This window comes from Tiliqua scincoides, chromosome 4, assembly GCF_035046505.1.
Source record: "Tiliqua scincoides isolate rTilSci1 chromosome 4, rTilSci1.hap2, whole genome shotgun sequence".
NCBI classification, from domain to species: Eukaryota; Metazoa; Chordata; class Lepidosauria; order Squamata; family Scincidae; genus Tiliqua; species Tiliqua scincoides.
The window spans coordinates 171,895,592-171,921,133 of record NC_089824.1 but is presented as its reverse complement, the minus strand read 5'-3'; the positions used below and the strand labels follow the sequence as shown (position 1 = coordinate 171,921,133).

The 25,542-nt window shown below is 45.6% G+C and overlaps 1 protein-coding gene across 1 annotated transcript; it reads left to right on the top strand.

The window, feature by feature from the left end:
- The first annotated feature begins 6,751 nt into the window (after positions 1 to 6,751).
- Positions 6,752 to 24,873, top strand: SMIM29 (small integral membrane protein 29). The gene is made up of 6 exons (XM_066625177.1): positions 6,752 to 6,831; positions 6,995 to 7,097; positions 13,709 to 13,884; positions 16,167 to 16,192; positions 19,957 to 20,062; positions 23,999 to 24,873. Exons 3-6 carry the CDS (start codon positions 13,774 to 13,776, stop codon positions 24,059 to 24,061), a joined length of 306 nt encoding a protein of 101 aa, XP_066481274.1. The 5' UTR covers positions 6,752 to 6,831; positions 6,995 to 7,097; positions 13,709 to 13,773; the 3' UTR covers positions 24,062 to 24,873.
- The last annotated feature ends 669 nt before the right edge of the window (positions 24,874 to 25,542 follow it).

The following is a 25,542-nucleotide window of genomic DNA, read 5'->3' as shown; positions in this document are numbered from 1 at the left end:
AAATAGACCCCAAATAATATAGCTAACTGCTACAGAGTGATTCCCTCTCAGTTCCCTATTTCTAATGCCTTATAAGCACACTGTTTTTTTCTTTAGTAACATGCTCAGAGTGGATTTCTGCATTCACCCACATCCAATGGAGTGTAACTTTCATTCACTGCAGTCATGGAAAAGATTAAAATTGTTTTCGAGTCCTGTGAATAAAAGGTTGGGGAAAAAAATTCAACCCCTGAATCACTAAAAAGCCAGCCCAAATCCATATTCCATGACATTGCAGTCTCCCTTTTTGGGCTAGCACCAAGTTCACTTGAGATGTTATACAAACATGCACTAAGGTAATGTTTTTGCTTCCAAAAATAATGAGGCATGTTAGTACTGGCAAAGTACTACAAAATAGCTCTGTCTGTAACTCCCTTTCATTCTCAACACCAGAACGGTATAGCATCTGTCCATAGATTTAGGGGATTAACACCAACTCCCTGCGTGAAAATGAGAAGTCATGGGTTTGTCAGCTAGGGAACACTTAACTCTGGGAAATCAAAATGTCTTCCCATGGACTAGATCTTGTTTTCTTTCTTTCCGCAGCAACTTAAAAAGTCCATGGCTGGATCAGTAGCAGCAATCTGCCTCTGCAACACTGTGCCAGGAGGTGAGCTCACTTGGCCCCTACCTGTCCCTCAGTTTAGGCAGGGGAAGAAATTCACTCAGCCTGGAAGGGGGTTGGGAGGAAACCATCACATTAACTAGGTTTGCAACTGTGTCAGAATTGGAGTAATTCAAGGTGAGTGCAGTTGGAGTTGAATGCTGCAGCCAGGTGGAGTCTGCAGCCAAGGGACAGAAAAAACTATCATTCCCTTGTAAATGGCCACAGACTGGTGATTTTGTTGTTGATGCTTTGATATGGCAGTGAAACGGGGAGGGAGGCATAATGACTGCAAGGCTTGCTTGTGATGAAGCAGTTTCAGCAGACTGCAATGACAGAAATCATTGTGGTACAAGTATGCCTGAGATACACTTACAGTCCAGTCCTAACCTGTGCTGGAACAGGCGGGCCAACTGGAAGTGACTGTGATGCAGCTGAGGAAGTGACTGTGGTGCTACTCCAAGTGGTGCAACTGATGTGTAGGAACAATGGACTTGAGATTCATTGTGCTGTGTATAGAAGAGTTCTCATCCCACCTTCAGGATCTGTTGTAGATATTGTTTAGGTCAGAGACTGAGTGGGAACTAAGGCCCCATCTCAAATCTCTTACCCAATATGAGTTTAGTGGGTTGCCTTAGCCAAGTCAGTTTTTCACTCTTTCTTCCCTAGCATGAAGACAATACTGACCTACACTATAGAGGAGTTGTGAGGATTATGGAAAGTTTTAAGAAAGATGTTAGACATAATACTAAATCAGGAGTGTCAAACATAAGGCCTGTGGGCCAGAAGCCTTTCCCAGAAACAATTTCTCTCGCCCCCATTATAAATGGCCTCTCCCAGCATGATGATTGGGCTCTCTTGTATCTTGAAATTATGAACAAACTTTGCACATCTTCCATCATTTGCAGCTCATGAGTTTCTATATGAGAACAAAGTGCTTATTTCTCACCACCATCTGCTTAATGACATCACCTCCTGCTTATGATGTCACTTCCGGCCCTCAGCAGGCACCATGAATGTTATTCAGCCCACTATATGAAATGACTTTGACACCCCTGCACTGTGGCCTATTGGCAACCTTCAGTCTCGAAAGACTATGGTATCGCGCTCTGAATCCTGCACTAAATAGTGCACCCCTGCACTAAATCAATGCTAAGTAATATTTCTGCATCTTAACCCCATACTCATATAATTTTCAAATTCATGCTCAGTTGCAAAGCTCTGTGGGTGCTTGTGGGGCAGTCCCTTGCTCAGCAGCCTAACCAATTTCACTGGCTTCTTTTGAAGATAAATGGGGGAGGAACCCTGAGTGCTACCCTGGGCTATTTGGAGGAGGGTAATGCATATGTTTCATACCACCTTCACAAGGTCCACCAGGGCTTGCAACAATTCCTTAGGTGGCTAATGCAATGCACTGCATAGCCCCTGCTGCCACATACAATCAGTTCACATTATCCACTAGAGTTAGGTTCCTGGAAATCCTAGTGCAGTGGTTCCAACATTTTTCACTTGCATACCCTTTGACAGCCTATTTCCATAAACTGTATCCCTCATATTAGCAGGATGTTTGTAATTAATATAGTTACAGTTATTTCAAATTTATATGTTTTCAACTACAGATCCATATCCACTAGTAAACAATTTGATGACCAAAAACTAGTAGTTGGGGTTTTTGCAGCCAGCTAGCTGCCTTCCTTCCTGCTTTGTCAGCCCCACAAGGCATTCTGTTACAGACCTGCCCTTTCTTACTATTATTCAGTTCTTTTTTGAGTACCCCTAAAGGCCCTGGCAAGTACCCCTGGAGGTACACAAACCCAAGATTGGGAACCACTGCCCTAGTGGATAGCTAATTTGCAGATAATGAGTCATTGATCCTATGGGATCTATAGGGTTAGGTGCAAGGGCTACCCTGGGGGAGGAAAAGGGGTACATAACCTGCCATCAGAACAATCAGGTAGAGATCCTCAGGAAGTCTGCAGAGTGCATCAGCAAGTGCCAAAATATCTCTGAATGCTTCAGAGACTTTGCAGGGACCTTAAGAATAGCACCTACAACCAGCCTGTACTCCTTTAACCCATTTCTGCCAGTCCCACAAGTGTACACATTTGATCCCTGTTGCGTGTATGCAACAGAAATGGCTCAAAATGGTCGGTGGAAGTGTTTGTAGGCTATTTTAAAGGGATCTGCATTGGTTGCAGGTGCCATTCTGAAGGTACCTGAAGCCAAGATCACTGCATAGTGGATGAGGGAGGTGTGGATAAGTCGAGAAGGCAGCAATTCTGCCCCTCGCGGATAAGTGAATTCACAGGTAGCAAATGCACATATCAAGAGAACTGACTGCCCCTGCACTCTCGAGTTGTGCCTGTGGATTGGCAGGGATGTATTCAAAAAGGAAGCTTTCCCTTTCTCCCCCAAAGACCCAGAGCGCTTCCCAAGATGCACGACCAACCCAGCCATAAAATCGCGGTGAAGGCTATTCGAGGCGTCCAGCTTGGGGGGGGGGGGGGAGAGCAGCAAGCAGCCTCTGCATTCCAAGGAACTCCCTCCGCGTCCGCACGGCGTCTCTCCGGGAGCCACTGGAGCTGCCCGAGTCGCCTGCGACGAGGCGTCCGCTGTTGCCCAGAGGAAGGCGGGATGGGGGGCGTGTTGGAGGGAGCCGGTTTCTGCTGCGCCAAGAAGTTCCAGGCGAAGACGTGCTTCGCTTCGGTGTCTTACGCCTCTCCAGAGCTCCTTCAGCCACTTGGAGCGCAATCTTATGCGTGTCTACTCAGAAGCAAGTCCCATTATAGTCTATGGGGCTTACTCCCAGGAAAGTGCAAAGGATTGCAGCCACAGAGCCCAATCCTATGCATGTCTACTCAGAAGTAAGTCCCATTATAGTCTATGGGGCTTACTCCTAGGTAATTGTGAATAAAATTGCAGCCTTGGCTTCTTCCTACGCTCCACAAAGTTTTGCCTCACTGCCTGTTTTCAATACAGTACTAGATTGCAGCAGTGACGTGAAGAACAGACTGCCTCTGGGCTTGCGCAGAGGGCGCCTCTTTCCCCACTGCTTTATCTACAGTACCAGTGGTGTAGCGGGGTGGCGGGCAAAGCACTTAAGTTTTGCAGGGAGCCTCGCTACAGCGTGCAAAAGGCCGCTCTCCTTCGAAGCGTTTGCCTCTGTTTTGCTCCCACCAAAAAGGACGGCTCCAAAGGGGAGGGGCCACTTGCAGGCTGCAGTGAGGCTCCCTGCAAAACTTAGTGCTGTGCACTCCCTCTAGCTACTCCACTGCACAGTACAGACACCCCACCTGACATCTGGAACTAGTGTCCCAGGAAGAGACCAGGATTCGGGGGGAGGCTTTTGTTCCTGTACTGATAAGAAGATCAGGCCAAAGGCCCATCTAGTCCAGCTTCCTGTTTCTCACAGTGGCCCACCAGATGCCTCCAGGGGCACACAAGACAACAAGAGACCTCCCCCCCATGTGATGTGATCTTAAGCACTGGGGGGAATCCTACAAGGGGGGGGGGTGAATAAAAATTAAGCATTTTTAAACAACCCCCATCAAAGAAGTAAAATGTGGCATTTCTTCCTTACACAGAGAAACTGGCAGTTCAAAAACAAGGAGGTGAGTTGCCCCACATATTCAATCTATGAAACAAAACACTTCCAAAGTAATCTTGTTTCTCATCCGTTTGCAGCATCAGAAAAATAGGAGTGTAACCCTATTGCTACTTCTGAATCTGAATCCCATTAAATTCAGCGGGATTTACTCCCAGGAAAGTGTATATAAGATTCCAGTCCTATAGTTTCACCTATGAAACTGCCAGACCAGACTGAACAGGGGATTCATATTCTAAAATGAAACCCCGACACTGATTTGTTGTGTGCCCTGCCTTGGATGAAGCCCTGGTTGTTGCAACAGAGCCAGGGTCCTTCCCACCTCCTCTGGTGTTGCACAAGTGCTGATAATGGACAATGAGAGCAAACAATGCTGTCAATGATTCCTTTCCCATATCTCTGTGCCTTATAAAAAAGCCTTTCCCATATCTCTGTGCACAGCTGATATGCTCAGAGATTTGGGGATGCTAACAGCAAAGTTCTCAAGATCAGCTGGGATGCTGCCAAGGATTGGAGCAGCAACAGCAGCAGTCTCCCAACTCTCCTTTAACAGTCATGGAACAGCAAGCACCACACCATATTGTCAGTAATGAGAGTTTACTATCATCCCATTTATTAAATGCACTTATACCTATTAATACTGGTACCAATGTGTACATTAATTTAGTCTTTCTTTTCCAACTGGGAGTGGGGGGACGGGGACCAGTGAAGCCTACCAGCCTGCTCCCTAAGGTAATTTATTTTAAAATTACAGATACCTTCAGTGCTCATAATCAAAAATAGGCTTCAAATGTTCATAACTGTGGCAAGTTTAGAAACCATGGAAACCATGCTGCAAAACTGTAGAAACTAGAAAGCAAAACAACACCCTAACATAATAAACGTCTATCCTACCCAGTCCCAGACTTCTGGCAGGTAACAACATTATTATATACTACTGCTGCAATCTTAAGCTTCCTGTACAGTCTGATTTGAAATACATGCTTATTTAAATAAATAAGTATATTTAAAGTATAACAGCTCAACTGAACTGAGGGCCCAATCCTATCCAACTTTCCGGATTCAAGGTAGCTATAATGCTGCCCTGAGGTCAGGGGACAAATGTTCCCTTACCTTGAGGAGGTCTCAGAGACAGCTCACCTACATACAGGATACAGCACACCCCTTAGCATGGCTGCATCAGTGCTGGAAAGTTGATTGGATCAGAGACAGCTCCCCTACATACAGGATACAGCGCACACCCCTTAGCATGGCTGCGTCAGTGCTGGAAAGTTGATTGGATCAGGCCCTCAGGCTGCAATCCTATCCACACTTACCTCGGAGTAAGCCCCATTGACAACAATGGAAACTGGCATTTTTTTCAGGGCTGCCTTAGGGCCAACCCTATGCAGCTTTCCAGGACCAGTGCTGCCATAATTCAGCCCCATGTTTGAGGAGGCCTCTGTGACTGTCCCTCCACCACAGGATGCAGTGCATGCCCCATTGGCAAGGCTGCACTGGCACTGGAAAACTGGATAGGATTGGGTCCTCAGGCTCAATCCTATGCATGCTTTCCTGATAGTCAGCCCCACTGAACACAATGGCACTTACTTCTCAATAGACACACATAGGATTGGGCTGCTACCCCAAAGGTGTTTTCACTGAGTGTTTTTACCAAGGTTTTTACCAAAGGTGTTTTTACCAAGGTCTCTATCCTGATTAGCCACTGCCAATTCAGACCTCATCAATTTATATCTGATTTCTTTTTCTTTGTCCCAGTGTGCAGTACTCCTATGTTTAATTACACTGTACCTCATTTGCTGTTTTGGTGCCCATTCAACAAGCTTGAAAAGATCCTTGCAGGGCTAGCCCTTTTCAGTGGCAAAGGATGCCTCCAAAGAGAACAGATATTCATCGGAGGCTACAAACCTATCCACACATTCCTGGAAGTAAGCCCCATTCACTTTAATGGGGCTTACTTCTGAGTAGACATGCATAGGCCTGGGCTGCAAATGGCCCAAGCCTATGCATGCCTACTCAGTCCTATTACACTCAGTAGGACATACCCTCAGGTAAGTGTAGGATTGCAGCCCGTGAGCCCAATCCTATGCATGCCTACTCAGAAGTAAATCCTATTACAGTCAGTGGGGCTTACTCTAAGGTAAGTGTGGATAGGACTGTAGCCTGAGAGTCCAAGACTATGCAAGCCTCCTCAGAAGTAAGTCCTATTACAGTCAATGGAGCTTACTCTCAGGTAAGTGTAGGATTGCAGCCCGAGAGCCCGAGCCTATGCATGCCTACTCAGAAGTAAGCCCCATTACAGTCAATGGGGCTTACTTCCAGGTAAGTGTGGCTAGGATTGCAGCCTAACTGAAGCCAACCCCTGCTGCCGCCTACCGCTCCTGTCCTCAGCTAGGCTTCTAAAGGCGGCTGCTGCCCTCTAGCGCCTCCAGCAGCGCGTGGCTCGGCCCGGCCCCGACTCCTCCCCGGCAGCCGGCGATTGGCCGCGGCTCCTCGGCGTGGCTGCCCGCTGTCAGTCACGCGCCCGGGGCTCTTCCTGGGGCTGGCAGCGGGGGCGGGAGCGTCAGCGGCGGGCTGGGCGCAGGTGAGGAGGTGACGGTGTGCGCAGGGGCGTGCCGGGTGCCTGCGGGGAAGAGAAGGGGCTGCTGCAGTGGTGGAGGGAAGATGCCTGGGGAGGTGGAGCCCCGGCTGGCGGGGGACGCGGGGAGGCAGGCGCGGCACCTCACTGCTTCTTGCCCCTTCTGCAGGTGCGGGCCTGTTGGGAGGAAGATGGAGCCGTCCGGGGAGTGACTCTCCAGGGAGCGGCTGCTGCAGTCCCCCGGGGTGCTTGCCTGCCTGCCTGGCCCAAGGGTAAGCTGCTGCGGTGCTGCTCGGAGCAGGAGCCGAGGGGTAGGGTTGGGTGGCCTTCCCTGGGTGCCAGGTGGCGCTGGGAAGCCTCCCCTGAGAATTCCTGCTAAGCCCGCTTCCTCGGGAGGTGAAAGCCACCCCTGCCCGACGCTGCGTATACGCAACTGGGATCAAGTGTGCACACACCTGTGGGCTGGGTAGGAATGGGTTAACTGAAGTGGGGCTTATCCTCGGGTGCATAGGCGGAGAACTGTGTGGCCTTGCCCCGTCTGGTCCATGTTTACCTGGAAGTAAGTCTCACTTTGAGAGTCCCCTGGACTGCAAGCAGATCAAGGGCACAATCCTATGTAGGTCTACTCAGAAGGCCTATTGAGTTCAATTGGACTTACTGTCAGGAAAGTGTGGTTTGGATTGCAGCCCAAATCAGTCAATCCTTCAAGAAATCAACCTTGACTGTTCATTGGAAGGACAGATACTGAAGCTGAAGCTTAAATACAGGTGTGCGCCATGGATATGTTCTGTGATCCCTGTTGTTATGCAATTGGGTCATTAAGTGAACATTCAGTCCAGTCTATTGCCTTTGTTGTGTAAACAGACATTCCCTTCCAGACACTAGCTGGCTGCATGGGCTACTGGAGATAGATTGCCTATTCTTTGCATTAAAAGCCTCTCTGTTGGGTAAACAGACACTCCTCTGCAGGTTATGGAAGATGCCTCATTAAGAGCATCTTTATTGTGCTTTGACCACTGTCATATATGCAATCAGTCATTAAGTGGTGCAGGTTATGGAAGATGCCTCATTAAGAGCATCTTTATTGTGCTTTGACCACTGTCATATATGCAATCAGTCATTAAGTGGTGCAGGTTATGGAAGATGCCTCATTAAGAGCATCTTTATTGTGCTTTGACCACTGTCATATATGCAATCAGTCATTAAGTGGTGCACGCCTATACTTTGATTTTCTCATGAGAAGGGAGTACTCTTTAGAAAAGACCCTGATGCTGGGAAAAATTGAGGGCAGATGGAGAAGGGGACGGCAGAGGATGAGATGGTTAGATGGTGTGACTGAGACAAAGAGCATGAATTTGGGCAAACTCTGGAAGTTATTGGTAGACAGGGAGACCTGGCGTGCTGTGGTCTGTGGGGTCATGAAGAGTCGGACACAACTTAACAATTGAACAACAACAAAAGCCCCACTTCGTTCAGTAGATGTTGCTCACTGCATAGGGTTCTCAGCCTCGGCCTGTCAAGAGTCCTCAGCCCCAATGTGACAGGAAGATTGGCTTCAGGTTCTGGAATGCAGAGGGTTAAAGTTTTGTGAACTGAACTCACAATAGCTTGAAGGAGTTCAGCTGATGCATACAGCATCCAGCTCCCTTTCTGCTATAATTCCAAGTGCAGTTCCTCTCAGATGTAGGTAGGGCCTCACCTGTCTTTTTCCGCACAAGACAAAGGAGGAGGGTGACCTGACTCTTCCAGTTTGTTCAGATTTCATGAACAAATGGTTTCACCATGCTTCCCTTAACTTAGCATTTGTGATTCTGCAGGCTCTGGATGCCATACTTAATGGAAGTAGGAAATGCTGCTAACCAGTTGCTGGAATACTAATTTGGGTCTGGAATATCCAACCCAATATAACTCTTGCACAAATTCCTGAGTGAATCACACCTTGTGACTGTGTAGTGAAGAGTGTGAAGCAAGAACGCTATAAAATTGTAGGAAAACCTTGCTTTGCTCTTTCAATAACTTTTAATTATAGTCACATATCAAATTGCATCCATGTGCTTTCCTCTTTCATCAGATTTCATCCAACTTTCCCTAACATTCATCAACATTCTCGTGTTCATTTTTTTTTCTGTTTATTTAGGTTTGGCTTGCATTTTTATGTTATATAATTATTCACATTTTTCACTGGCCAAAATAAATTTGCAAGGTAAATAAGGTTATGCTTTGATATTCATCTATTTTTAACTTTCATCTGTGCTCTGGTTCCTAACCAGACAAAAGTGCAAGGTGTTGCTGTACCCCAGTAGGCAACAAAAGGAGCAAATATGGATTGTGTGTTTTAAATACAGTAGTGATTGTGTCCGAGCACGTTGTGTTAGGTCAGGGGTGGGCAAATATTTTGGCAGAAGGGCCACATCATTTATCTGATACTGTTGTGAGCTGAAAAAAAAAATTAACTTACATTTCAAATTTGAATATGTTTACCAATACATTAGAGATGGAACTTATATATATGAATGAATTTTACTGAGCTTATTTATAATACACATTTAGAATTATAAATACAGACATTTAGAACCACATGAGAACTATGAACTATTTGCCACACACCTCTTGCACTGTGAAAACATACAGACCAAGCTAGAAACACATGGAAACGTAAATTGTTCAGAGGCAGTTGGGGGTGTGTGTGTAAAAATAATGCAGAAAACACAGGGAGACTATAAAAGGCCTTGTTCTAACTCACCCCGCAACTCACGTCTGGTGGTTGCAACTGGAAGTCGTGGACCAACTCGGGCTCCAACGACTGACAGGCCAGAGGTTCATTAAAGATTGGAGAATCCTGAGGACCATGAATGGTCTCTGGGCTGGGGTTTGCCCACCCCTGTGTTAGGTGAATGCATGCATGTGTTAGGTGAATGCATGTTAGCTGTGCCTGTTGGCTTGGCTTCCTTTACAAGGTGATGGTAATGGGCCAGCCATCAACTTTTATGGTGGATCCTGATGAAGGTGTTTATGATACCTTCTGGGTGTTGAATTCACTGGACCCTCTAACACAGTGATTTTCAACCTTTTTCATCTCACAAGGCACACTGCTGCCAGTGGAGGGCTCACATCTCCCAATGGCTCTACTAATAAATCACCCTTTCCCAAATTCTTGTGGCACACCTGGGGACCATTTGTGGTACACGGCACAGTGGTTGAAAATGGCTGCTCTCACAGTTAGCTCCTTGGTGCCTGCTACTGCTGCAAAAGCTAGGTTCTGAATTTTTTTAATGTGTCTTTAGGCAGCAATAGTGCTTCTGGGTGCAATTCAAGATGCTGCTTATTACCTTTTAAAGACCTTTTAAAGAGAGTGACTAAGATGATGACTGGGCTGGGGCACCTTCCTTATGAGGAAAGACTACGGCATTTGGGCCTCTTCAGCCTAGAAAAGAGGCGCCTGAGGCATGATTGAGGCATAGAAAATTATGCACAGGAAGGACAGAGTGGATAGAGAGATGCTCTTTACACTCTCACATAACACCAGAACCAGGGGACATCCACTAAAATTGAGTGTTGGGAGAGTTAGAACAGACAAAAGAAAATATTTCTTTACTCAGCGTGTGGTTGGTCTGTGGAACTCCTTGCCACAGGATGTGGTGATGGCGTCTGGCCTGGATGCCTTTAAAAGGGGATTGGACAAATTTCTGGAGGAAAAATCCATTACGGGTTACAAGCCATGATGTGTATGTGCAACCTCCTGATATTAGAAATGGGTTATGTCAGAATGCCAGATGCAAGGGAGGGCACCAGAATGAGGTCTCTTGTTATCTGGTGTGCTCCCTGGGGCATTTGGTGGGGCTGCTGTGAGATACAGGAAGCTGGACTAGATGGGCCTATGGCCTGATCCAGTGGGGCTGTTCTTATGTTCTTACCAAAATAGGCCAGTCAAAATACCTAAAGGGCCACCACTCTGTTCCGCTCCTCCCCATAGAAACTGTTTGTGTCAAGTAGCCACTTACAGAAGCTTTGCTGCGTATCCTGCTTTTGTTGGAAATTTGGTTAATGCTGACATGTGATGAAGCCTGACATGTGATGTGGAGTGATCCCCCCCAACTCCTTGTCATAGAGGATTAAGAGCCCAATCCATTGCAACTTTCCAGCACTGGTGCAACCAAAATGCAGCCCTGAGGCAAGGGAACAGATGTTCCTATACCTTGAAGAGGCCTCTATGACTGCCTCCTCACCACAGGATGCAGTGCACACCCCATTGGCACAGTTGCGCCAGCCCTGGAAAATTCGATAGGATTGGACCCTTAGTCTGCTTCTCTGTTGGTGTTCTGCTACCTTTTAAAAACCTTCCTTTTCCAACAGGACTTTTCCCCCTTGTGATTATGCTGTTAATCTTTTTGGGGGTTTCTCCCCTTTTCCTACTAAGGAGTGTGCTGTTTGTTAATTTTAATGACATTATAGTGTTCTTGATATATGGTTTTATTGTGGGGTTTGTGCATTAGTTGCCTTGGGCACCTCTTTGGAAGAGAAAAGCAGGTTACTGATGTCAGGGCAGCGGGGAAGGATAGCCCTTGCTTTCCAGATAGCAGAGTGGCACGGGAGCGTAGGAAGACAGCACAAGAAGCAGGTGATCCCAAACAAAGCCAAAGAAGCAGACACAGGTATTGGTAAAGGAGCAGGCAGAAGAGTAGATAGTCAAACGGTCCAGAAGTCAGGGATACAGAGAGGCAACCCAGCAGCACAGCATGCAGAAACTCTACCACAGCAACCCACATTTGGTGTTGCTCTTGCCCCCATATATACCGGGGCCAGCCAATCAGAGTAGGGCAACCTCATTGTCACAAGACAGTCTTGTGACCCACTCTGATTGGCTGTTCAGTGGTGCATTGCACCACTCCACCATAGCCTACATGACTCTGCACACATCCTCCCAAAGTTATGTGACTCCCACCTGCAACAGGTGCAGCTGATTACTAATCACATACATGTACAGTGCTGCTGTTCCTTTAATTTACATTTCACACCAGGGCTGGACATCAAGACCTGCCCTGCCACATCCTGGCTTACAACAATTCAGAGCCTGGGATGCCAAAGGCCTGACAGCTGATAAATTAGTTTCCTTCTACTATTTTAAGAAAAGCTGAAGTCCTAATATACAAAAATCTTACACTGTGGATTCTTACATAGGGGGACATCTTACACAGGACACGGTAGAGTCCTGCAACAGTATCTTGCTTCCCGCCCTTTACTTCCTCAGAGGACACACAATGAGGACTATTTGCTTAAGTGCATTATTTCACTCCAGCAGTGCACAAACCCTGGCCCTGGGGCCACTTGTGGCCCTTGAGGCCTCTCAATGTGGCCCTCAGGGAGCCCGCAGCCTCCAATGAGCTTCTGGAGATTTGTTGGAGCCCACACTCGCCTTACACAACTGCTCTCAGCGTGAGGGAGACTGTTTGACCTCTTGCGTGACCTGTGGGATGAGGGCTCCCACCACTGCTTGTTTCACGTCTGTGATGCAGTAGCGGCAGCAAAGGAAAGGCCAGCCTTGCTTTGTGCAAGGCCTTTTATAGGCCTTGAGCTATTGCAAGACCTTCATTCATTCATGTAAGTTCATCTTTAATATACTCATTTATGTAAACTTATGTAAATTTATTCAAATTTTAAATGTAAATTCTTTTTTTCTCCCCCCCCCCTCAGTGTCAGAGGATGTGGCCCTCCTGCCAAAAACTTTGGACACCCCTGCTCTAGGCAATAGTTGGTGCTTGTAGCCATTATTTCTCCTATGAAAGGAGTCAGGACTATTTGTTACTGGCATTTTTTAATATGACCTCTACAAGCCACCTTGTGTCAGGTAATATGAGCAAGTTTGTGCATGCACAGTGCAGGATGGGTTCACACAGTCATGTAAGAAGCCCTGTAATTAGCTGTTTTCCTAAATGGTCCAGGATGACTTCATGATTCCTTCTGAGCAGTGAGTCACTTGTTAGACATACTTTTTCAAACTGCCCTGTGATGCAGAGGTGTGTGTGGGTTAAAAAGGTTTTAGTTCTATATCTGGGAGGTTCTATATCTGCAAGATCTTGCTCAGGAGATAGTAACACAGTCTTGATTTTTTTCTTCTCATTGTTGCATAATTGTCACATATTCAGAAGATCACTCATCACATCAGTAGAACTGCAGTTTTCTCATGACAGTGTACTGAGGTACATCATACTTGCTCAAAATATATTTGCTTAAAATGCCTTTCTGCAGACTTTACAATTAAAAAAGCTTTAAGATTGGTGAAGAGGCTAGGGGTGGGGTGGGGCGGGAAATGGTTGGTAAAAACACTCATTCTCAGGGGACAATGTGAGTCTTGTGCTCTAAGCCTTCCTTATCTCATTGCCTAGAATAGATAGTAGTCATATCCCAGGGTTAGGTCTATGTTTCAGTGGCATTGAGGATATCTGGGCCCCTGTACTGCATTTTAAGGTGCCCCTCTAGTGCTAGGTGAGCCCAAATTCTTGTATTGCTGTCTTTGCTCTCAACTCCCTTGTTCTAAAACTGCTTCAGAAGAAAACTGCCTCAAGCAGATTAAATTGCTTATGAAGGGAGTAATCAAGAATCTAATTTCTTCTCTATTTAATCTTCAGTTTTGCTTCAGTCAGCTGTGGATCAGGCCTTGTGGCTAAATACCATTTAAAAAGGGTTTCATTCATCAGAGCTGTAGCACTGAATCCAGTGTGGGGAGTGACATGTGACTGGCTTGTGACTTCATGACTGCCCTACCCTGGGGTCTCTACTGCCTTGTTGTGCTCAGTTCTTTTGGGGGTTGGAGGGAATTATGGTAGCTGAATGAAACAAAGAATATGTGTTTTAATCTGAAACTGTTTCTGTTTGTGATTGTCAGGCGGACTTCCCGATGAAGACAGAAGCTGCTTCTCTGCTTCCCCTTAAGCAAGAGTTTCCTATGCCATGAGTAACAGCACCACGCCCACCTCTGCTGGGCCAACCAACGACTCCTTGGTGGGCTATGTGCTGGTGCCATTTTTCCTTATTACTATTGTTGGGATCATCGTGGCTGTGGTGAGTAGTGTGCTTAAAATCAGTCTGTGCACCTTATTTCTATAAAAGAATATCTGGCACTGGCTTTTTTCTCCCCTGGAAATAACAGATCCCTGCCCTAAGTCTTCTGCTCATATAAAGTAGCTGGTTTAAACAAACCAAAATTCATTTGTCCAACTAGCTCAGTGGTTCTCAAACTCTCTGGGAGAGTTTGAGAGCCACTAAGTTCTTGCGTGGGTGGGAGGGGGGAAGGCTGCAGGGGCGGGGGAAGGCAGCGGCACGATCCCCAGTATCGCGCCGCTCAGGGGGGCTGCAGGGGCTTGGGTGCATGTACCCAAGCCCCTGCAGCCTCCTGGGGGTGCGGGGAGCCCGGTATGACCTGCAGCAGGGCTCCCCGCTCCGCGTCTGCTTTCACTGCTGCGGGAAGCCCTGCTGCAGGTCGTGTCGCAGCCTCCTCCCTGCCTCCAGGCTGCCCCTGCCCCTTAAGGATGCAGGGGCCAGGGCCCGCAGGCTGGGGTGTCGCGATGCCCCAGTTTGAAAAGCCCTGAGCTAGCTGTTTAAAAACTTTCTCCTGTTGTGGTAGTTGGTACTGGCTACAGAATTGTGTCATCTTTCCACCAGTAGCCATGCCAGATTGTTTCAGAGATGAGTGATACATACATACATACATGGATTCAGGCAACACCTGGATGGATTGATTTGCCTGCTGCTTATGTTTTTCTTGTTTTGTGGCATGAGGAATGCTTGGAGTATTGTAAGCTCTGTTTTCCCTGAGGACTGATAATCATACCTCTTTTCTTCCCTTACTTCTACAAAACAAGATAAAAATATACCTTCTTACCAAATCACTTCCTCTTCCTATAGAGTTGGGCTGACACTTGGAACCTAAAGAACACTTCCATCCTGCCTGCAGTATGGGTAGCTTTTATTTGTGCAAGAAGAGCATTTATGTGGAGGAAGTTGACAAAGAAGACGGTGGGGAAATGTGCAGTTATGTCTTCTGAAAGTCTGGCTTGCTATAATCTGTGAAGAGTATTGTGCAAGGACTTGAAGAATTTCATGCACCTGGTTGCCTAGGCACCTGCAACTAGATGCTGTTGTTTAAAGGCTGCATTTGATGAAATACTGGGTATAGATAGCTGGGTGTGGATATCAGAGTAAATTACACAACTGTTAAGTTATGTAGGGTGCACAGTTTAAATGTGATTTTTCCCTGATTGTAAAGTACATAGGAACATTGAGCGGGGGGTGGGGGTGGGAATTAGCCTTTTTGATATTTTAAAGAAGAAAGCTGGCCAGGAGTGTGTCATAATTTACATGTCATGCATGCATTTTGTACTTGGGTATCTCTTGGAGTGCAAATGGTCTCGTGAATGTGGTCCTGAGATTGGTGACCCCCCCAAGGAATTTGAAATATTTTGCTAGTGTGACCTAAATAGTGGGCCACAGGCAAACCCATCATTCTACTGCATTAAATCTGAAGCTTGTTCTAATTGTAATCCTCAAGGTGTCCAGCAGCTGTGAATTTTAAGATGAGCAGTTTATAGCTCTTGCTGGTCTTAACCTTTGAAGTGCTTCATGGCTTGGGGCTGGAGTAACTTAAGGACCTCCTCCTTCCAGTTGGATGTCCCCTGAGGTCATGAAGGGGTGTTTCCTGTTACGTATGCCTCCATTATCCAAGGTTCAGTTGGCAACCACAAAGTGGAGGGTCTTCTCTGTGGTGACACAGATCTCTCTCCCTGGTAAATTAAGAAAACCACTTGTTAACCTTCTTGCAGGGACTCAAGACACTTTTGTTTTATCCTGCTTTTTTGATTTGTGACTTCTTGGTTTGCTGTTTTTTTATCACTCTGTTGTTTAATTTTGTATTCTATAGTTTTTATATTTGTATTTGTTCATTGTTAGCCACCTTGGCTGATTGTAAAGAGGGTATGAATGTTTTAAAATAAAGGAGATGCTGGAAAGGGTCCCTGATTCTGATGAAAGCATTAAGCAGATGGTAGTGCAAGCCATGCTGTTGTCATGGAGCAGCTTCTCTAGAGAGCCTTGTCATCTGACACCAAGAGCCAGAGTTTCTAATGAGCTTAGTGCTCTGCATTACGCCTGATAGGCTAATATCTTGTGACATCCACAATTACTAAGGTTGTGCCTTGTGGATGTAGAAAATGTTCCTTCTGCTACTGCTGCTTTTCCTAGTATTGTTAGTTCTTTTCTTTCTTGTTCCGTGCTTCATTCCCTCTAAAGAGAAATAATCAGTTAGGCTGCATTTGTGCTTCTCTGATTGCTGTTTTCCTGCATTGCAGATGATGTACATCCAGAAGAAGAGGAGGTAAGGGACTGCACTGGGAGTAGTCGGGAGTGCTTGGTTTTGTTTTAAATGGGGAATTTTGGTCACAGGGCTCTTCAGAAGTAACTTTCCTTGCTAGAGAAAATAGCTTTTGACTGAGCACATAAACACAGGAGCTTTTATGCACTATCAACTGTAAACTTAGACTGTTCTAGATATATAGCCATGATATGTCAGCCCTTATTCTTTGTGCCACTCATTGTTGAGGTAGAACAATGCTAATTATTATAATATTTGAGAAGGGTGATAAGTTAATTTGCTAATACCTTTCAGCCCTCTCCAAATTCTTTGTATGTGCGCGCACGCGCGCGCGCACACACACACACACAATGGGAGGGAGGGAGGGAGGGAGAGGCTGTTAATTCTAACATTAATTTGGCTCAAGTTTTTGGAGAGAGGATATATTTAGATCATGCTTGTAAATAAATGCTCACTTAATGAATGAAAAACTCTTCCAGGTATCAAAGCAAGAAGCTTTACAAAAATTGTAGGTCTGTCTTTTAGGCCACTAATGGCTAAAATATGAATCTGAAGGTTGGCTAGTAAATATTCTTGTGGACTAGTAGTCTTTGACTTATTTGCAAGATAATTGGAGTCTTACGCTGCAATCCTAACCACACTTTCCTGAGAGTAAGCCCCACTGAACAAAATAGGACTTACTTCTGAGTAGACCTGGTTAGGATTGTGCCTTTAATTCCTTTCCTTAGACTTCCCTTTTTCTTTTTTTACATACACCAGCTGTTAGAGAGGATAGTTCAGAGCTTTGGCTGTAACAGCAAAGTCCTATCCCCGTTTCTTCACTTGTGTATCTCGCAGCCAGGAGGGTATTTCACTAGGTGTTACTTGCTAGGAACTCTCTTCATACTGAGGGCTGAGTTTTGACTCCAAGTAAAAATACGCACTGGGTCAAAATTCTTTGTTTCAGCTTTGAAAGACAGCTGAGGTGCTTATAGAAATAGTACACATCACATTAAGAATTAATATTGTGAGTTGGCAGGCTTTCAGATATGCAGTAGGCTGACTGGAGCAGATTGGCATCTAGTTCTATGCAAATGACAAAGGAGAAGTCAGGGTTATGTTAAATATTGGGAAGAATTTTAATTCTGAGAAATGGCTTCACTGGTCTCAACCTGTCACTCGTTGGGAGAAGGTTTGTCTGAACACTTGCTTATGATAGTTGAGGTACAGCTAGGCTGCCACACTGAGATGGAGGACAGCCTTAACTTTCCAGGTTTAATTATAATTTAAAGACAAGAGTGTCACCATGAATGAACTCATACATGCAGCTAATACACAATCTGTGAATCTACAGGTATGTATAATAAAAGATGGCTCCAGGGTTTAGGTTTAAAAAGTGTTAGAGTGACTGAATTTGAGAAGTGAAGATGAATCTCTGCTTTTGAATCCTTGCGATTTGGGTAAAAGTGGCATGAAAAATGTGATAGTGAGCCCTATGAGCTGAATCTTGGGGTATCTCCTGTATGGATAACAGCTATTTGCTGCTTCATGGATGAAGTTGAGAAAAAGATTTAATGTACAAGTACCTCTTGTTTTACCCATTGATTTCGATGTTTTTTTGGAATGACATGCTTGTTTAATACTGAAAACTAAGGGCGCAATCCTAACCCCTTATGTCAGTACTTTCCAGCACTGGCATAGCGGTACCAATGGAACATGTGCTGCATCCTGCAGTTGGGTGTCACTCATGGAGGCCTCCTCAAGATAAGGGAATGTTTGTTCCCTTACTTCAGAGCTGCATTGCCCTTATGTCAGTGCTGGAAAGCACTGACATAAGGGGTTAGGATTGCGCCCTTACTCTTGCAAATTTTTGGAATAACTTGGTTAGACTTCCTCCATGCTCACTGCAAGTCCAAGAGAAGGTGTGGCTTAAGGGCAAACAAGAGGAGGAGCCCAAGGAAGGCAGACTATCCAGATGAGTTATGAGAGGAATGAAGTTGAGGGTGAGGGCTTCAGTGGGTCCCCCAAGCTGTGGCTTGGCTGTGCCAGAGGGGGAGATGCTGGAAGACTGGCTCTGCAGGGAAGGGGCAGGAACAAAGCAAAGGGAAGCATGGTAGGCATGTCTGTCTGTTTGCTCACCTTTGGTAGACTCTCTCCAGCACCAGTGAGAGAAGAAAAGCAAGCAGAAGCTGCCTCATCCAAAGAAGAGGAAGTAGGAGAGGCAACTGAGCAGGAGCAGCTAGAGAAGGGAAGGCCTCTTTGCCATCCCGACAGATTAGAGAGCGAGAGTGAGAGCTAGGGAATGGGCCACTTCAAGCCTGCCAGCAGCAAGCCTGCCTCGCTTTCCTTGGTTGGACTCTGAAACAGTGTCCTGTGCAAGTCTTTGTCTCATGTGAGTGGCTGACCAGCACAAGCCTTTGTGCCCAAGGGTGCCTATAACACTTTGTATGAGGCTGCATTCACTTTGCTGTCTCTTGTGCACAGCCTTATGCATGCTTTCCTGTGAGCCCTGTATATGGCACTCTTTATGTCGGCCAGTGTGCTAGCATGCCCCTTTTCCCCTCCACTGATTTAATTCAAGAAGAGCATTGAAGTTCCCCTAAGCCAGGGGCCTCCAAACTATGGCCTGTGGGCTGGATCTGGAGCAGCAGGAAAAGCCTCTTGGGCACAGCATGGTGGTGGTGAAGCCTTACTGTTCTGCCCTGCTGCCTCTCATCATCGTGTCTGATCGGCGTAGGAAGTTGTGCTGGGCAACTGCTTTCCCTGGAAAATTGGGGTGCAGAGCCTTTTGGGGCTATTGGCAGTGGTAGCGGCTGCCTGGCATGAGTTTCTGCAAAGATCAGGCACAATGATGGGAGGCGGCGGGGTGGACCAGTAAGGCTTCACCGCAGCTGTGCCACACTCAAGAGGCTTTTCTTGGTGCACCATGGGGCATACTTTGGAGGCCCCTGCCCTAATTTGTTGAAACAATCCCCTTTCTCATGCTTGCCTTTCATTCCTCCGCTTGGAGCAGTTCTTCCTCGCTCAGTGTGTGGCAGCAGTAAAGAATGCAAATACCATGTTGAGGTTCCTTGGGAAAGAGATCGAGAATAAGACTGCTGATACTCTATAGCCCCTGTATAAATCTGTGTGGTATGGCAGTTTTTTTAACTGTTCTGTCCACTCCTCAAAGATGTTGCAGAGTTCGAACAGGTGCAAAAGATGGAAACCAAAATGATCAGGGACTGGAGCACCTTCCTCATAAGGCAAAGCTGCAGCATTTTGGGCTCTTTAGCTTCGGGGGGGGGGAGTGATTAAGGGAAACATGGTTAAGGTATAAATTTATACACAGTGTGGAGAGTTGAGTACTGTTTCTCCTCTCAGAATCCTAGAATGGGAGGGGGGGGGGTCATCCAATGAAACTGTTCACTGAGGGATTGAAGTTGAACAAAAGAAGGTACTTCAGGCAACACAAGATTTGTTTGTGGAATTTATTACCTCAAGATTCTGTGGCAGCCACCAGTCTGAATGGCTTTCAAGGGGAATGGACAAATTCATAGTTGCTAGTCCTGGTGGCTGTGTGTTACTTCTAGATTCAGCAGCAGTATGCTCTGAATCCCAGCTACAGAGGAGCAGTGCTGGGTGGGATAGAAAAACATTCCTACTTGTGGGTTTACAAGTACTACTTGTGGGTTTACATTCCTACTTGTAGAGGCAGCTGGTTTGCCACTAACGGGCTTCAGAACCAGATGGGCTTTTTTCCTGATCCAGCACGTCTTATCTTGTATGTTTTGTAACCCATCTCTTAGGTATGACCGGCTACGTCATCACTTGCTGCCAATGTACAGCTATGATCCTGCGGAGGAGCTGCATGAGGCTGAGCAGGAACTCCTGGTGGAGGCAGAGGATACTAAGGTGAGCTTCCTTGACATGCTCTAATTGTACAGATTTTATGTTCATGGAGAACATACTTCAACATGAGGCACTGATTTGGTGATTCTTTTGTGTCTCACAACTTTAATGTGGAAGGTTCCAGGAAAATAAGAATTAAGTATTAACTTTTAAGCAATCTTTGGTTGGTTTGCTCACCTTAGCAGTTCTGTATGTCTCGCTGTATTATGCATGAAACGTGTCTCCGAGGAGGCACAAATTTCACACATATGTGTGGTGAGTGAGTTCTTACTGCCTTCTTTTCTGTTGGGGAAACAAGGACAAGGACAAAGAGCAGACTAATCCATACACTGTGTCCCACCTGATAGTTTTGTGCCATATTTTATGGGAATAGAAATTTGAAGCCTAAGCAAATACTCAGCTAGATCAGCCCAGCCAACTTTCTGGCATGTGAGACCAGAACCTTCCCGACCAAACTGCTTGAGTGTTGCACCTTCCTTGGCATTCCAGGCTTGGAGGGAGGCAGATCCAAGAGTAGCAATAGCTTCCTCTTCTGAGTTAATTTCATGGTCAGCCTGGCACCTTGAACTTGACAATTCTTATGCACGCACAAGTGAAATGGAACTCAACTATGGAAAAGGAAGCCAAGGCACTTCGTCTGGCCTAAAGCAGAAATTAAAAGCAGTCTGGAATAGGCACTGACATGCATCTCCTACACTGAGTCTAACACCTTACCTGTGTTCAACTGGTAATAATGGTTAGAGCAAGCAGAGGAGCTTGACTCTGGAACCTACTCCTAAAGTGGTTGGGAAGCATAATACATGCAGCACTTGCCTCAATATTCTTGCACCATTTAAGTGTCTTATTTTGTCTTTGCCCTGTCCCCAGTAGTATTAAGTGTGTTCATGTACATGGACCTTATTAAGCTAGCTATTTGTGGAAGTGTAGCAGCGCTCACCACAGTGGTAGAAAAATGGATTTCCTGGTGGATGTTCCTCATAGGCAGTGATGAACATAGAGAACAGGTCCCATCTGGCTTGTCTGCACCCAAGCTGTAGCTCAAAGACCTCTCAACTATGCAGATCTGCTCAGAAATCCCATTTTAATGGGACTTACTCCCAGGTAAGTGTGAATAGGATTGAGCCCTTATGCAAGGAAGGCAGCAGTTTTGCCTATGTTAAGAATAATTTCATAATCTGCCGCTTATTTACTAAATTTCTACCTTGCTTTATCTGTCCAAAGGGCATTCAAAGCAGCTCACAACATAATATCACAATAAAAACTATAAACATTTGAAATCTTCACAGCACAATAAAGCAGCATTTTAAAAAACCGCATTCAAAACAAAAAAATCAGACTTGCAGCAATCAGTGACAAAGGGGGCAGACCCATAAAACCTAACCAGCATGAAAACCCCCCACAATATCTGATATTAAAAAGACCTGGACTCAGAAGGCTGAACTAAATACAGGTCCAGCCTATTTATACACGGATTTGACTCAACAGGAATGGCCCCTTCAAATGAGAAGGAATGTGCTGATCCCTGGAGAAGGGGAGAATGCATTCCTTTAAAATCAGTTTAAAAAACTGAACAGTCCTTTAACAATAGTCTCCTTAATGAGAGAGAGGGCAGCTGGCTGAGAGAGCCATCCTCTCCAGTGTCTTCCCCCTGAGCAAGTGAAAGAAAGGTGATAATTTTGCATTGGTGAAGGGAGGGGCTGAGTTGAAGTGCCTTTGTAAGCTCTTGGAGGACTACTGATTGATGGATTGTCTTCTTAATGACTCTTATCTTACATCACAAAGGTCAGCAAGGCTGTTTTTAAATCACCAGAGCAAAGAAACTTTGTTTTTTAAATTAATTTGCTATAGTGCGTTTTTTGCCATCCAGTGAGTGCTTGGAACAGAACCCACTAGAATAATTAGTCTCAACCTGTAATGTTTTTAGGCCCTGCTGAAAAGTTGAGCGAGCAGTTTCTAAGCTGAGAGAGAGGGAATTCCATAAAGTTGGTGTCACTACTGAGAAGGCCCTATTCCCTGCTTTCGCCCCTCCCACCTCCATAGGCTATGGCACCTGTAAAAGGGCCTTCTCTGACTGGAGGGGATGAACCGGATTATGCAGAAGTAGGGAGTCCCTCTGATATTCTGGCCTCAGGCTGTATAGGGCTTTAAAGGTCTAAACCAGCACCTTAAATTGGGCCTGGAAACAAATGGGTAGCCAATGCGGCAGTCGGAGAAGCGGCCTGACCTCCGGCAAGCTGCCTACCTCCCGCAAGCACATGGGCTGCTGCATTCTATACTAATTGCAGTTTCTGAACAGTCTTCAAAGGCAGCCCCACACATAGTGCATTACAATAGTCTAACCTTGATGTCACTGTGGCACGGATCACCGTGATCAGGTCTACACTATCCAGGTGCAGCTGGCTCACCAGCTGAAGCTGGTCAAAGGGCCCCTTGGCCATAGCTACCACCTGGAAGTCCAGGAGTAGCTGTTAACTTGCTCCTTCAGAGGGAGTGTAACTCCATCCATTGTGATACTCTAGCATCTGCATTGTGGATTTCCAGACCTGGAAAACCTCTGATTTGTCTGCATTTAATCTTGGTTTATTGGTGCTCACCCATGTCCAAACTGTCTCCAGAGCTTCAACAGCCACCTTAGAATCTGGTGGAAAGGGGAGAGAGAGAGAGAGAGAGAGAGACAGCCAGCCAGCCAGCTAGCTGGATGTTGTCAGTGAATGGTTGGCACCCCACTCCAAATCCCCAGATGACCTCTCCCAGCGGTATCATGTAGATGTTAAATCGCATGGGGGATAGGATTGAGCCCTGTGGCACCCCATACCTCATACCTCAAGTGCTTGAAAATTGGATTCAGAACTTCAGGAGTATATATGTGTGGGAAGTAAAGAAATGTGCATAGCTTTTATGAATGTAATTAATATTCTGCATGCAGTAAGCTTGATTTAGAATGCTCTTGCTGGACATTTAAGCTTTGAAATGTGCAGCACTTTTCTGTCCCTCTTTTAGGTTATGACAGAGGTCTGTTAACAGAAGGTTGAAAATGCTTTAACTATTGCAATGATAAAACTTACTGCTTTTAGGGAAAACACACTCTAAACTGGTAATCTATGAGGACTGGAAAAATATCAGGCCTGGCTACCTGGGTATCTAGAAACTTGATGCTAGAGTGTTCAAATATTTGCTTAGCTATGTTTGGAGTATGTACATATTCAGTCACTCATGCTCTGTTGCGGTTTGCCAGCATCTGTGTTTTAAAAACTGATGCAAAGTAGGCAACTTCAAGATGCGTGCAGGGCACCATCCTGCTAATGTTCTACTCAGGAGATAGCCCAAATAGGAGTGTTATCCATTGACCTGCATCTGCTGATGGAATTTCATGTTGTGCTAACTTCGGTTACAGGAACGTAAATATTCAGCAGTAATTTTGCTGAAAACAGTCACCCAGTATAATGTATTCATTTGGCAAACTTTACTTGGCCAACAGTCTGAGGCTAAGAAGGACAAAGAAGGAAGACCCATAGCCAGGGAGACAGACCAGGGACAGACTGCACTTGCTCCCAGTGTGGAAGGGATTGTCACTCCCGAATTGGCCTTTTCAGCCACACTAGATGCTGTTCCAGAACCACCTTTCAGAGCGCGATACCATAGTCTTTCAAGACTGAAGGTGGCCAACAACAGTTCTGTTGACTTCAGTGTTCACTCAGGTTCAGTGTATCTTTTCTGGCCCTGGCTCGATTCAGGGAATTTCCAGTCAATCAGCTGATTTGACATGTCTGTAGGAGAGCAAGGATCAATTTAAAATTGAAACCATGTGTGTTTTTTTATGCTTACTACTGAGAACAATAATAAAGACTGTCTTCTGTTGGTGGTGGAATCTTTTTCTGATGAAGATATGCCAACTGTACTAACATGATAAATGCAATGAATGTTTCTTGTATATTACAGGTGATGCGAGGGTGGGGAGGATACCAGCCTTATCGTGCTTCGTTTATGGATGTGAAAGCTTAATGCAGCTGAGAAACTGACAGGGTTTGAATGGATGACCTCACCTCCCTGGCTCACAGGTCAACCTGAAGTGCTCCAGAATGTCATGGACTTTTGAATCTGCTGCCTTTCTTTCCACTTCAGTACTGTCCCTTGTCTTGGTTCCCAGCAAGAGAAGGCAAGTGGCTTGTAAGCCCTGGTGCCTGTCAACACAGCTGCCCCTGAGCACTGGGGGGGTTGAAAGCGTGCACTTTATAGATCTGAAGAAACTCTTACTTGGCAAAATAACTGCTCCTCCTGGTTTGCATTTAAGACAGATGTAGGAAGATGCTGCAGCTTCTGAAACTATAGGTGAAATGCCACTACATGACTCTTGTGCTATGTCCTACAGCCCTCAAATGGCACAGCTTCCTAAACATCCGAACTGACCTTAGCTTTGTTTGTGAATAAGCAACAGCTGTGACATTTCAGCGCATTTGCTTGTTGCCTCCTCTTTGACCATATCACTTAGCTGTTGGTTTCTTGCAATGCTCCCCTCTGGATATAGGAAAAGCACACAGTAGTGAAGCTGCAGAGCTAGACGGGTGGAGTGCAACATTTTTGTTTTCTGTTTGACAGATGTGATAATATACACACAAATAGGAGTGGGACCCATGTTTGTGCAAATTTGCTGCAGTGTACATGCAGGATGCATTTAGCAAGTCAGTTGGAAGGGGCCTTTATGTATTTGAGGAGTTTCCTTTAGTGGAGCTCTGAGTTCAGCAAGGTGCTTCTTTCTGTTTTTTGTACTTGGTGGGAGCTCATACGCTTGTAAATAAAATTTACCATGAACAGGAGTGTCTGCCTCTGACAAAAGCTCAAGCTTGTCTTGTAACCTGTATTGCTTTCCTTTTGCTAGTATTGATTGTTTCTAATAGCACACTGAAAGTATTGGTGCAGAGATGTGCCCAGCTGTTAGGTGCAATAGAGCGAGGAGATAATTAATGCGTATCACCTATTGCCATGACTAGAGAACTTGGCAGGGTGGCTCAATCACACCATGTATTAGGAATGTTGTCTTTGGCTGCATTTTGATGGTTCTCCAAATGTTTAAGAGCACCATGCATGAATGCTGTGCTTATGTGCTTCGTCCTCATAGGCAGGGCTTAATCTGTTTCCTGTTTAAATTAAGACATAACTGTAAAATATGGCTTGAGAAATTCATGATTTTGGTTCTGGAGAGATCAGTCAAACCAAGTTTGCTGGTTGCCGTATAATTGTAAACTACTGCTGTATTTAAACAGGGGGCAATTAGTAGCAGCATGTGAGCATAGCATTCTTTTTATATAAAAATTCTCTAAACTATGCTTTGGACAATCATCTGAATTATTTGTCTGTCTGCCCAAGTGTTTCAGGTTTGTCTGCCTCTGAACTACAGTCTTTCTCTTGCACAGACAGTAAGAGAGCTAGGCTGCTGATTTGTCAACCTAATGATGCATTTTTGGTTCTAAATAATTTCTCAGACT

Excerpts from the sequence above, each read along its gene's own strand:
- SMIM29 (XM_066625177.1), top strand. The coding sequence starts at position 13,774 with ATGAGTAACAGCACCACGCCCACCTCTGCTGGGCCAACCAACGACTCC. Across the intron at positions 13,885-16,166 it reads TTGGGATCATCGTGGCTGTG|ATGATGTACATCCAGAAGAA; the intron begins GTGAGTAGTGTG and ends CCTGCATTGCAG. Across the intron at positions 20,063-23,998 it reads TGGAGGCAGAGGATACTAAG|GTGATGCGAGGGTGGGGAGG; the intron begins GTGAGCTTCCTT and ends TGTATATTACAG.